Source organism: Macaca nemestrina, chromosome 1, assembly GCF_043159975.1.
Source record: "Macaca nemestrina isolate mMacNem1 chromosome 1, mMacNem.hap1, whole genome shotgun sequence".
Lineage (NCBI taxonomy): Eukaryota > Metazoa > Chordata > Mammalia > Primates > Cercopithecidae > Macaca > Macaca nemestrina.
This window is the reverse complement of record NC_092125.1, coordinates 188,518,585-188,533,133: the sequence shown is the minus strand read 5'-3', so window position 1 is coordinate 188,533,133 and position 14,549 is coordinate 188,518,585. Positions and strand designations below refer to the sequence as shown.

General features: G+C 38.1%; 1 protein-coding gene across 4 annotated transcripts in view; it reads right to left on the bottom strand.

The window, feature by feature from the left end:
• The window catches only part of LOC105494931 (zinc finger SWIM-type containing 5), a 197,969-nt gene that overhangs the window by 119,592 nt on the left and 63,828 nt on the right, over positions 1–14,549 (bottom strand). Inside the window, exon 1 of one of the 4 annotated variants that reach the window (XM_011763968.3) lies at positions 6,941–7,095. The exons of the other annotated variants lie outside the window; for them this stretch is intronic. Coding sequence (XP_011762270.2) covers positions 6,941–7,019 — 79 coding nt within the window. The 5' untranslated portion in view covers positions 7,020–7,095. Of the gene's footprint in view, positions 1–6,940; positions 7,096–14,549 lie in introns of those variants that run through there. 4 annotated transcript variants of the gene reach the window in all.

Sequence of the window (14,549 nt, the reverse complement as noted above, 5' to 3'; positions counted from 1 at the left end):
AATGAATAATCTTTTGTGTCTGATGCCAATTAGTGTTTATAACAGTTTCAAGGCTTCAAAGGACAGGAAGTGGTAGAGCAGAGTTCAAGAGAAAATTTCCATCCAGACTGGAAAAAGCAGCAGAGGGTAATCCCAGGAAAACAGTGCATATGTAAACAGAATCATTTCCTTTCTTTTTGGTTTAGATTGGAAAAAAGCATAATGCTGAAAGATAGTGGAAAGCAAGCAAAACCTGAGCTGGGAAGAAAAACAGAACAGAAATAGCTTCTAGTAGACAGGTGCAGTGGCTCACGCCTGTAATGGCCAACCACTTTTATGTGAGATACTTCATATGAACAGAATCATACAATATTTGTCCTTTAGTGGTTGGCTATTTCACTTAGCACAATGTCCTCAAGGTTAATCCACGTTGTAGCATATGACAGGAATTCTTTCTTTTTAAAGCCTCTATTATACATCATTGTATGTATATAACACCTTTTCTCCATTCATTCATCAGTGGACATTTGGGTTGTGTCTACCTCTTGTCTATTGTGAATAATGCTACAATGAACACGGGATTATTTTAAGATTCTGCTTTGAATTCTTTTGGATATATACTCAGAAATGGGATTGCGAGATCATATGGTAATTCTGTTTTTAGTTTTTTTGTTTTTTTGAGGAACCTTCATACTGTTTCCATAATGTAAAAATGCTATTTTACATTCCCACTCACAGTGCATGTGGGTTCCAATTTTTCTGCATCAGTCATAGAAACAGAAAGCATAAAAGGGGTTGCTAACAGAAGAGGTAGGGGGAGAGGAAATTAGTGTTTAATGGGTATAGAGTTTCTGTTTTGCAAGATGAAAAAGTTCTAGAGAACTGTTGCATGACAATGTGAATATACTTAACACTACTGAACTTAAAAATGGTTAAGATGATAAACTTAATGCTATGTGTTTTCTCTTAAAAATAGATTATGTCACACTGAAATTTTCTAACGGTTTAGCTTTATATAAACAACTGACTGCAATTATTGGTCAAATCTTCATTATCTACGCTTATGGGATGTCTTAACAGCTTGAACTGTGTGATTTACAGCCTCCAATTATACTCTGACATTTCTTGATTACTTTTGAAAAAGTGTCTTTTATTTTCAAAGAGACACATGTCTACTAAGATTTAAAATTAGTGAATTTAATAATCCTGATAAGAAAACTGAAAATAAGACTATAAGCCATTTTTTATTTGATTTTTAATCTTCCATTATCAGAACAAACCAATTCTCATTGTCCCCTGGATACATCTACTCCTCCCATTCACCTACTTCCTAATGGTAGAAATTTTTCAGGATTTTTTAGTTGTACAGCTGTCCAACTTAGAACGACTTCTCAATGTGTGAAGTTTTTTTTTTTTTTTTTTTTTTTTTTTGAGATGGTGTCTCATTCTGTCACCCAGGCTGCAGTGCAGTGGCGTGACATAGGCTCACTGCAACCTCCACCTGACAGACTCAAGTGATCCTCCCACCTCAGCCTCCCGAGTAGCTAGGACCACAGGCATGCTCCATCACGCCTGGCTAATTTTTCTATTTTTGGTAGAGATGGGGTTTCTCCACGTTGTCCAGGCTGGTCTCGAACTCCTGAGCTCAAAGGATCCACCTGCCTCAGCCTCCCAAAGTGCTAGGATTACAGGCATGAGCCAACATGCCCAGCCTCAATTTGTGAAGTCTTAGTAGGGCTTTTTATTATTTAGAAAACCTTGAAATATTAAAGTTCACAACGGATCATTAAAAACTAACACTTCCTTTCAGCCATCTACATTAATCTTAAATCCATAATTTATTTCATATATTAAATAATACATCAAATTCATAATACATAAAATATAATTTATCATGGTTGCAAAATTTCATAGCGAAAATAAAAGCAACTGGGAATACAAGTGTGAGCCACCGCACCCGGCCAATTCGGGTTTTCTTTAATTTTTTTTCCCTTTTTTTTGCTCCTACTACAGACGTGGAGGGTCTTCTTTAATGACTTTAACATATACATCTGATAAGTACAATATCTGGATTTCCTGGGCCTGTTTCTCTTGTCTTTTTTTGTTTTCCCTCTTGGTGTTTAGTCAAATCTTGTCAGTTTGCATAACTGGTTATTTTATACTGAGTTTCAGTTATAGTATATGGAAAACTGTAGAAATAAACTGAGGCTCTGGAACATGTACCTTCCTTCAGAAATTTACTTTTCTTATTTGACAGGTAATTAAGCTAAAGGAAGATTGTTTTAAGCAGGATCAAGATGATAAAAATTAGGTTTCAGCACTTTTGAATACTAGTCTATTTTTGGCTCACCCTTACTGCTAGGGTATAACTCTTCAGGGTTCCAATAAAAAGCCTGGGGTGTTTACCAGGGCCTCTCCTCCTTAAAGCTCTCTGCACTTTGCCTTTCTAGCTCCACAAGACTGCTGAAAGCCCTATTCAGTTTCTCAGCCTCTTATCCTTGCTAATTTTGTAAACAGCAATCACCTTGAGTGGTCCTAAATGTTGGGCTCACCTCTCTTAGCTTTTCCCTTCTACCAGATCTTAGCCTCACAAATTCTCATTGCCTTGGTATTTTCTGATGCCTTCAGATTTTTTTATTTTTTAGACACAGGGTCTCACTGTGTCGGCCAGGCTAGAGTGCAAAGGTGCAATCATAGCTCATTGGGGCCAAGTGATTCCCCTGCCTCAGCCTCCCAAGTAGCTGGAACTCCAGACATACACCACTATGCCCAGCTAATTTTTTTTATTTTTTGAAAAGAGAGGGTCTTGCTATGTTGCCCAGGCTGGTTTTGAACTCCTGGCTTCAAGTGATCCTCCTGCCGTGGCCTCCCAAAGCATTGGGATTGCAGGCATAAGCCACAGCACCTAATCCATACAGATTTTTAAAAATATTTATCCAGCCCTTGTGGACCTTCTATTTTAGTAGAAGAAAGGCGATAAACAAAAAATACGTAAATTGCAGTATATTAGAAGACAAGTACTATAGAAAAAAAAAGTAGATCAAGGTTGGGTATAAAGGGCTGGAAGGTAAATTGTAATTTTAAATATGGTGGACAGGGTAGGCCTTCTTCATGAGAAGGTAACAACTAAGCAAAAACTTGAAGAAGATGAGGGATTTGCCCATGTGAATATCTGAGTCAAAAACTTTACAAGCTGAGGCAATAGACAATATAAAGATCCAAAGACAGGAACATGCCTGGCATGTTCAAAGAATAGCAAGGAGGACATTATGATTGGTGCAGGATGAGCTAGTGGGACAGTAAAAGAGAAGTTAGAGAAGTAACGCAGGGAAGGGTGACAGATTAGTTGGAGTCTTGTAAACTACTGTATGGAATTTGGCTTTTACTCTAAGTTAAATGAGGAACCTTTGCAGCATTTTAAGCAGACTACTAACACCCTGGCTGCTGTGTTGAGAATATACTGTACTGAGGCAAGGGTAGGAACAGGGAGGCCAGTTACATGGCTATTGTAAATAATTCAAGGGAGAGATCACATTGGCCTGAATTAGGGTGGTAACGGTGGAAAGTGTTGGAAGCAGTTCCTCGAACACTGGGGGTTTACTTTCTTACCAATCTCATTTCTATGAAACTGCCAAAATACGTATCTCCACAAACAGGAAACATGCACAAGGGACCCCTAACAACATGGGATTGAACAACATGGGTCAACTTATACAAGGATTTTTTTTCAACCAAACATAAATAGAAAATACAGTATTCAGGAAAATTTTTAAAAAATGAAAAGAAAGGCTGGGCGCGGGGGTTCACACCTGTAATCCCAGCACTTTGGGAGGCCGAGGTGGGTGGATCACCTGAGGTCAGGAGTTCAAGACCAGCCTGGCCAACATGGTGAAACCCCCATCTCTACTAAAAATACAAAAATTAGCCGGGTATGGTGGTGTGTGCCTGTAGTCCCAGTTACTCCGGAGGCTGAGGCAGGAGAATCGCGTGAACCCAGGAGAAGGAGGTTACAGTGAGCCGAGACCACGCCATTGCACTCCAGCCTGGGCGACAAGAGTGAAACTCCATCTAAAAAAAAAAAAAAAAAAGGCCGGGCGCGGTGGCTCACGCCTGTAATCCCAGCACTTTGGGAGGCCGAGGCGGGTGGATCACAAGGTCAGGAGATCGAGACCATGGTGAAACCCCGTCTCTACTAAAAATAGAAAAAATTAGCCGGGCGCGGTGGTGGGCGCCTGTAGTCCCAGCTACTCGGGACGCTGAGGCAGGAGAATGGCGTGAACCCGGGAGGCGGAGCTTGCAGTGAGCTGAGATTGCGCCACTGCACTCCAGCCTGGGCGACAGACCGAGACTCCGTCTCAAAAAAAAAAAAAAAAAAAAAAAAAGGGAAAAGGAAAGAGAAAAGAAAATACAGTATTCATGAGACTTGCAATCCACGCATATGGGAGGTCAACTTTTCAAATAAGCAGGTTCCACAGGGCTGACCATGGGACATGAGGATAGAGGCTTCATTATATAGCCATGATTGATTAAACATTGGCCACTGGTGATTAGCTCAAAACGCAACCCCTCTCCCCTCCCCAGGGAGGTCAGGGGGTCGGGTGGAGTGAAGGTTCCAAACCACCAGCTCCTATCCTCACTAACATTAACTCACATGTAGATGACAAGCGCTTATTATGAAAAGCTGAAATAATTCATCAATAGCAGAAATTTCTTTTCTCCTTTTTTTTGTTTTTTTTTTGTTTTTGTTTTTTGAGACTGAGTCTTGCTCTATTGCCCAGGCTGGAGTGCAGTGGAACAATCTCAGCTCACTGCAACCTCCACCTCCTGGGTTTATGCGATTCTCCTGCCTCAGCCTCCCGAGTAGCTGGGATTACAAGCACCTGCCACCATGCCCGGCTAATTTTTGTATTTTTTAGTAGAGACGGGGTTTCACCACACTGCTCTCAAATTCCTGACCTCAAATGGTCCACCTGCCTCAGCCTCCCAAAGTGCTGGGATTACAGGTGTGAGCCACTGCACTGGCCCTTTTTCCTTTTTTTTAAGAGACACAGTCTCACTCTGTTACCCAGGCTGTGGTGCCATGGCACAATCACGGTACATAGCAGCCTTGACCTCTGGGTTCAAGTGTTCTTCCCACCTCAGCCTCCCTACTAGCTGGGACTACAGACGCATGCTACCATGGTGGCTAATTTCTTTTTCTTTTCTTTTCTTTTCTTCCCTTTCCCCTCCTTTCCTTTCATTTCCTTTCTTTCTCTCTCTCTCTCTTTCTCTCTCTCTCCTTCTCTCCCTCCCTCCCCTCTCCCTCCCTCTCTTTCTCTCTCTCTTTTTTTTTTTGTAGAGACAGAGTCTCAAGCAATCTTCCCATCTTGGCCACCCAAAGTGCTGGGATTACGGCATGAGCCACCATGCCCAGCTTCAAACTCCTGGGCTCAAGAAATTCTCCCTCCTGCCTGAGCCTCCTGAGTAGCTGAGACTACAGGTATATGCCACCATGCCCAGCTAATCTTTTCTTTTCTTTTTCTTTCTTCCTTTTCTTTTCTTTCCTTCTTTTGCTTTCTTCCTTTTTTTTTTTTTTTTTTTGGTAGAGACAGGGTCTTGCTTTGTTGCCCAGGCTGGTCTCAAACTCCTGAACTCAAGTGATCCTCCCACCTCAGCCTCCCAAAATTCTAGGATTACAGGTGTGAGACATCCTGCCCAGCAATAGCAAAATTTTTAAATGAAGTCCTTCAGGCGGAAGGAAATAATACCAAATGAAAAATATGCATCTGCACGTAAAAATGAAGAACAGTAGAAACAGTAGCAATGTAGATAAATTCAAATGACTTCATTTATTATTTAAATCTCCTGAAAACACAACTATTAAAAGAAAAACAGTAACAATGTATTTTAAGGTTTACATTTTGTATAAAAGTAAATGTGTGAAAACATTAGCACAAAGGCTGGTAGAGAAGAAATGGAAGTATGCTGTGATAAGGTACTAATACTATTAGTGAAATAGTACAGTATCACTTGAAAGTAGATGTTGCTAAAGGTACAACCAAAGGTTGGCAAACTACAGCCTGCAGGCCAGATCTGACCTGCCACCTGTTTCTGTAAATAAAGTTTTATTGGGATACAGCCACGGTTATTCATTTATCTATTGTCTATGGCTGCTTTTGTGCAACAATGGCAGAATTGTAGTTGCAACAGATAGTGTGATCTACAAAACCTATAACATTTAGGCTATCTGGACATTTATAGAAAAAGTTTGCTGACCTCTGGTATATACTATACACTCTCAAATAAGCACAAAAAGATACAGCTAATATGCCAACAAAGGAGATAAAACGGAATCATGGAAGATAATGAAAAAGGAGGCAGAAAAATAAAAAGAAGAGAACAAAGAGCAGATGACAAACAGAAAACAAATAGCAAGATGGTAGATTTAAACACAACCATATCAACAACCATGTTAAATGTAAGCAGACTAAACAGCCTAATAAAAAAGGCAGAGATTATTACATTGGATAAAAAGGCAAGATCTGATCATACACTGCCTACAACAAGCTCGCTTAAAATATAAAGACATAAATAGGTTAAAAAGTTTAGGCTTCTAGAGATTGATAAGATGGAGTAAGCACACTTTACTCTCTCTCTCCCACAGAAGGCAGCTTTCAAACCTGGAAAGAATATACGGAGTAGTATTTGAAGATGCTGAAAAGTCATTAGTAGTAGACAGACTGGGAAAGGAGACCAGAATCTGAAGTACCACTAAACCAGCAGTGAGTTTATCCTTTTTTTTTTCCCTCTAGTATACCCAGCCTGAATTTAACACATTCAAAAGCCCAGTAGTGATCACTGGGTGCATACAGAAAGAAATCCAGGAAAAGCCTCTCAAAGAATGGGAAAGAGAACTCCTCATACTCAGAGAGTGTGAAAAATGCCCCATTTTTTCCACTTTCTTTTCTCCATTTTCTCATACCGCAACCTCCGGGCAATCCTATAGTGATGGCAGTGAAAGCAGCAGCAGCAGCAGCTGCACCAGTAGCAACGGGAATCATCAGAAGTCAAAATTCTGAAAAAGGGAGACTTTCTTCTCTTTTGGTGAAGCAGTAGTTTTAAGAGGATGAGGCCAATTCTCACTTTATCTTTTTCCATTTTCCTGCTGCTTGGACCTAGATATGCAAGTATACATCAGAAAGGGGTAACTGTTCTAAGTTCCTGGTGAGAGAACAGAAAAGGATTCTGTTTCTCAGGGAACCAGAAAGTACTAGGGAGATCAAGACGATGAAGAACAGAGATGAAGAACTCAGGAGAGCAAGCCCATAAACTGGTTTATGAACTTCTGGCCCCAGCCCAAGTAGAGAAATGTAGATCTGTCCAATTCAGCATATAATAAACAGAAGTGACATTCACTGAAATTGTAGGCTATAGCAGCCAGGTTGAAACTTGGGGTCTGAACCCAACCAGACAGACTGCCTACTAAACAAGAACTATCAATATACTCCATAAGATTTATCAAAAACCAGCTGAGTACAAAAAACTCACTTCAAATATAATGATATAGGTAGACCAAAACGATTAAATGTTTACACATGGAAAATGTATGTACCATGTAAACACTAATCAAAACAAAACTGGAATGTTTATAGTAATATGAGACAAAGTAGACTCTGAACACACAAAAAAACAACACAGATAAAGAAGAATATCATGTAACAATAAAAGGGTCAGGCAGTAATCCCACGGTGGCTGGGATTTTGTCTCATATTACTATATGAGAGGTGGGTGCATTGCTTGAGCCCAGGAGTTCTAGACCAGCCAAGGCAACATGGTGAAACCTCATCTCTACAAAAACTACAAAAATTAGCCAGCCATGGTTGTGCATGTCTGTGGTCCCAGCTACTCAGGAGAACAAAGTAAGAGGATCACTTGAGCCCAGGCAAGTTGAGGCTGCAGTGAGCCGAGATCGCACCACTGCACTCCAGCCTAGGTGACAAAGTGAGACCCTGTCTCAAAAAAATTAATAAATAAAAAGAATTATTAGAGATAACTACACATACAAATTGGACAACTTTAATGAAATGGACTGATTTTTCACAAACTCAAACTACCAACATTCACCAAAGATTAAACAGATATCTGAATAGTCTTTTTGTTTTTTGTTGTTGTTTTGAGATAAGGTCTTACTCTGTCACCCAGGCTAGAGAATACAGTGGCACAATCATGGCTCACTGCAGTCTTGACATCCCAGGCTGAGAAGATCCTCCCAACTTGGTCTCCTAGCAGCTTGGACCACAGGTGCATGCCACCATGCCTGGCTAATTTTTTGTATTTTTTGTAGAGATGGAGTTTTGCCACGTTGCCCAGGCTGGTCTCAAACTCCTGGACTCAAGCAACTGGGATTACAGGTAGGAGCCATGGTGCCTGGCCAATAGTTCTATATTTACAAGAGAAATTGAATATGTGGCCAAAAACTTTCTGAAAAATAAATCTCCAGTGACAGATGGTTTCACAGGCAAATTCTTCCAAATATTTAAAGAAAAAATATACCAATTTTATAAAATTTCATCCAGAAAAAAGAAAGAGGAATACATCCAAACTCGTTTCATGATCCCAACACTACTCTATACTAAAACCAGACAATAACAGTATTAAAAAAAAAAAAAAAAAAAAGACAAGGAAGAAAACTACAGACTGCTGGACACAGTGGCTCAAATCTATAATCCCAGCACTTCGGGAGGCCGAGGTGGGCGGGTCATACAAGCCCAGGAGTTTGAGACCAGCCTGGGCAATATGGTGAAACCCTGACTCTACCAAAAAAAAAAAAAAAAAAAAAAAAATTAGCTGGGTGTGGTGCATGCCTATGGTCCCAGCTACTTGGGAGGTTGAAGTGGGAGAACTGCTTACACCTGGGAGGCAGAAGTTACAATGAGCTGAGATTGCACTACTGCACTCCAGCCTGGGCAATACAGTGAAACTTTGTCTCAAAATAAAAAAAAATTTAAAAAAAGAAGGAGAAGAAAAGAAAACACAGACCAATATTTTTCATGAACATAGACACAAAAATTCTCAACAAAATATCAGCATACCAACTCCAGAAACATATATAAAAAATAATATACCAAAACAAAGTGGGCTTTCTTTTGTGAATGCAAAGCTGGTTCAATATTTGAAAAGCAATTTATGTAATCTACCATATTAACAGTCTAAAGAAGAAAAAACATATGATCATACAATTTGACACAGAAAAAAGGATTTGACAAAATACAACATCTGCTCATGACTAAAAACAACAGCAACATCAAAACTCTTAGCAAACCTATAATGGAAGTAAATTTCTTCAACCTGATAAAGGGTATCTACAAAAATCCTCCATCGTACAAAATATTAAATGTTGAAAGACTCAATGCCTTCTTCCTAATAGCAGGAATAAGGCAATGATGTACATTCTCCCCATTCCTATTCAACATTGTACTGAAAATCTTAGCTGGTGCAACACAGGAAGAAAATGTAATAAAAATATACGGATTGGAAAGGAAGATATAAAACTGTCCTTATTCAAAAATAACATGATTGTCTACCTAGAAACTCCCAAGGAATTTACTAAAAAGTACATTTAACAAGGACTCAGTTACAAGATCATCATACAAAAACCAAACATATTTCTTTATGCTAGCAATATACAAATACAAACATAAAATTTTTAAAACCAATTATAATAACTTCAAAAAGTAAAATATTTAGGTGTAAGTCTAACAAAACATGTAGGCATCTATAGACTGAAAACTATAAAACAGTGATGAAAGAAATCCAGGAAGACCTAAATAAATAGCGAGATATACTGTGTTCACAGATTGAGGACTCAATATAGTGAAGATTTCAATTTTCCTAAAATTGATATATAGGTTTAATATAATATCAGTCAAAATCTCAGATTTCTTAAAATACAGACGAGCTAATTTTAAAATTTATACAGAAAGGCAAAGGAAATGGAAGAGCTAAAATAATTCTGAAAGGGAAGAATAAAGTTAGAGGAATCACATGAACTTTAAGAAATACTCTAAAGCAGCCAGGCATGGTGGTTTAAGCCTGTAATCCCAGCACTTTGGGAGGCTGAGGCAGGAGGATCATTTGAGACCAGGAGTTCGAGACCAGCAAGGGCAGTATCACGAAATCTTGTCTCTAGAAAAAAAAAAAAAGGAAAAATTGCCGGCCATGATGGTGCACAACTGTTGTGTCCCAGCTCCTTGGGAGGTTGAGACAGGAGGTTTGCTTGAACCCAGGAGTTTGAGGCTGCAAGTGAGCTATGATCGTGCCACTGGACTCCAGCCTGGGCAACAGCATGAGACCCTATCTCCACACAAATATGGCCAATCGATTTTGAAAAAGAAAGAAAATCAATTCAATGAAGAGTGGACAGTCTTTTTAATATATAGGATTGGACACTGAACACTAAACATTGAACATCAATATACAAAATGAATAAACAAACCTCAATCTAAACCTCACATTTTGTACAAAAACGTATAAAATGTTTAGAATAAAACACAGCAGAATATCTTTGTGACCTGGGATTAGACAAAGAGTTTTTATACACGTCACCAAAAGCAGAATCCATTAAAGAAGAAACTGGTAAGTTGGACTTCATTAATATCAAAAACTCTTGCTCTAGCAAAAACGCTATTAAAATATCGAAGAAACAAGCCACAGACTGGGAGAAAATATTTGCAAGACACATATCCAATAAAGGACTTGCATCTAGGATATATAACAAACTCTAAAAACTAAAAATAAGGATATGAACAAGTCAATTTAAAAATAGGCAAAAGATGTGGGTACTACTCTGAAGAGAATATACAAATGGCAAATAAGTACATGAAAAAATGTTCAGCATCATTAGCTCTTAGAAAAATGCAAATTAAAATCATTATGAATATTACTACATACCTATGAAAATGAGTAAAATTAAAAATATTGACAATACCAAGTGCTGATGAAGATGCAGAACCAGAACTGTCACGCTTTGCTGGCGTGAATGCAAAATGGTACAGGCACTCTGGAAAACCATTTGTCAGTTTCTTAAATATACACTTACTTACCATATTACCCAGCAATCCCACTCCTGGGATTTCTCCCTAGAGAAATGAAAACTTCTGTTAACAAAAAAACAAACAAACAAACAAACGAAAACTGGTTATCAACATTTATAGCAGCTCTATTCATAACTGCCAAAAATTAGAAACAACCCAAATATCCTTTAACAGGATAAACAATTTGTAGTACATTTATATAACAGAATACTACCCAGCAAAAAGAAAGAACAAACCATAGATACAGGCAACAACTTAGAGGAATATATCAAAGGCGTTATGCTGAGTAAAAGAAGCCATCTAGAAAGGTAACACACTACATATTTCCATTTATATAACGTTCTTTAAAAAACCCAAAACTATAGTGATGGAGAACAGATCAGTGGCTGCCAAGTGTTAAGGCTGTAACTATAATGGAGTGAGTTTTTTGGGGTGATGGAACTGTTCATATCCTGGCTATGGTATAGGTTACAAAAATGTATACATCTGTTAAAATTCATAGAACTGTACATAGAAAGAAAAAAGTCACCTTTATTGTGTGATATTTTTTAAAATACTATTTATTTTTAGATTTCAAGGAAAAAAGAGAACAGGAAGAGCGAGCAAAGGAGACTGAGATGGAGCTGCTAACAAGGTAGGAGAAAAACTAGGACAGTGTGGTACTCTAAGAGCCTCATGAAGAAAATGAATCAAGGATGACAGTGAACAACTATACCAAAAACTGCTGATATTCAAGTAAGAAAAGGACTGAGAAATGACAACTGGCAATGCAGAGGTGGCTCTGATGAGAATGGATCTGGCATAGTAAACACTGGTTGAAACAGATTTAAGAGAAAATGATTTAAGACAGAAATTGGAGTTAACAAGTATAGCTAACTCTTTAAGTATTGCTACAAAAGACAGTAAAGATATAGGACAATAGCTGGTAGAAGAAGAGTTAAGAGAAGATTTTTACTAAGAAATAGAAGTATGTTTTTATGCCAGTGGGAATATCCAATAGAGAATAAAAAGTTGATGATGTAGTCCAGCTTTTTTCAGCACTTAGAACTATTCATTTATACATATACCTACCATGTTACCACGTTGTAACCATAGTCTGGAAACATAAGCAAATATCATGCCATTAAAAACTTAACTGATTTGAAAAAAAAAAAGTATAAAATAGAAATGTCTGTTTCTAGACTTTTTTTTTTTTTTTTTGAGACAGGGTCTCGCTCTCACCCAGGCTGGAGTGCAGTGGTGCAATCTTGGCTCACTGCAACCTCCGCTTCTCCGGTTCAAGTAATTCTCGTGCCTCAGCCTCCTGAGTAGCTGGGATTACAGGTGTACGTCACCACGCCTGGCTAATTTTTGTATTTTTAGTAGAGACAGGGTTTCATCATGCTGGCCAGGTTGGTCTCAAACTCCTGGCCTCAAGGGATCCACCTGCCTCAGCATTCCAAAGTTGTTTCCAGACTTTATAGATTATACACACACACGCAATTGCATACATACATACTCATATTGACTACAAGCTCCATTGGCCAGCTCTATAAATCATCTTACTTTCCTATGAATATGCTTTATAGTACAGTCAAAGTAACTCCCTGATTTCCCAGTCCACTCCTGACTCACTACATGACCATACTTGGTCCTACACTACCCACATTTCTGTTATTAACTATGAACCTAACTGAATTCTAAGTTTTCAAGGCTGAGAAATACAGTTCTGTTATTATAAATGTTCTATGGTTTCCCCATGTCCCAATGGACAAAAATGGTATGTTTTGAATAACAAGTGACATCATCTTTAATAAAAGAAAAAATTAGCATTATCAACTTTTTTTTTTATTTTAAAAACAGAGTCTCACTCTGTTGCCCAGGCTGGAGTGCAGTGGTACAATCTTGGCTCACTGCAACCTCTGCCTCTCAGGCTCAGGAGATCTCCTGCCTCAACTTCCTAAGTAGCTGGGACCAACAGGCATTAACCATCATGCCCGGCGAGCATTATCAACTTTCAAAAGGGCTAAACATTATACCTAAACATCTAAATCTTGAAAGTGAGAAATTCTAAATCAAAACATGGCTAAACTTCTATATAGACACTAGTTTAAATAAAATGTCATACTAATTCAAGAGACAACTTTCTAAAAATTTCCCTCCAATTACCACAAAGGAAAAGAGATAGACAGATAGATGTATTTATCAACTTGCCAGCTTCACTTGTAAGTGTAGAATTACCATATAGAAAACGTTTTCTGCTTTGCAGAACACAATTGTGCATTCAAATACAGTTCTAAGAAAGACCTCTTAATCTGTTCCATTGTTAGTTAAGTGGTTATACATGCAGAAAAAAAGGAAGAAACCAGTTGGACATAAATAATATGGAAAGAAAAAAATGGGGATAGGAGAAATAATCTCAACATTTCTTACTTTTCTCCTTTCTAAAAACCCCTTCTTCTTACTCTTCCCTTTTCTCATCACCCACACCCCCAAAAAACACAAGATCCATGCCAAACCCCACAAAAGCTCTTAGGCCTCTCTCAAACATGCAAATGTAATTTTCTACCCAGACAACACACTTCCTTTTTAATGAACTCCAAAAACAATCTGTGAATGCCCACAGAAAAGAGGAAAATTGCAATAAAAAAAAATAAAAACAGAGAGATGTGGGGGAGGGTCAAGATGGATACGGCAAATCCAGAGTTTAAATAGACATAAAAGATAATGAAGGTGAAAGGAATGTAATCAAACAAAATGGTCTGCAATCTGTCATTTCATATAAATGAGACTCAGAGAAATATATGAATATTCACTTGAATCAAAATCATTCATTACAGGAGTGGTCCTTCAAGTGAAAGGATCTCTGTCAAGGCCCAATGTGGCTGTCATTCTTTTTTCCATTTTGTAATTTAAAAACACAAAAAAATTGTATACGGATAAAAAGAGAAAAAATAATGTTACATATGCACAAACCCATAAAGCCATCAAGAAAGGGAACACATTTATTCATGATATAACCAAATACTACTAATCAAAATTAGACCTTCAAAGAGTATTCATAAATGATGAGACACTTAAGTCAGTCACATGATTCAGGATCCCTCCAGATGCACATTATGATTCAGATTTGAATACTAAATAGAGTAGGCCAAAGGGTAGGGTGGGAGGACTTGAAGAAAAACATAATGCAAAAAAGGTCATCAAAATGAAAACTGTCTTCTTGCCACACAATTTGAAGAGAAGTTTCATTGAAAAAAAAAATAGCTGTAAACCAATTTAGGCCGAAATAATTGCTACATTTTATAATCTAACCTCTTAATAGTGAATAGAATTCTTCTCCCTGCTTAAGGATCAAATTGGTTGGGCTCTGCACTTGTCTGGCACCATGCTGTGGGCTATTTCCTTTAATATATAACCAATCAAAGATGTATTCAGGCTTTTGTGAGATCCAAAGCTTTGTAACTAACGGCATATTCTAGAGCATCATGAAGTTTCTCTAAAAGGAGCAGACAAAGC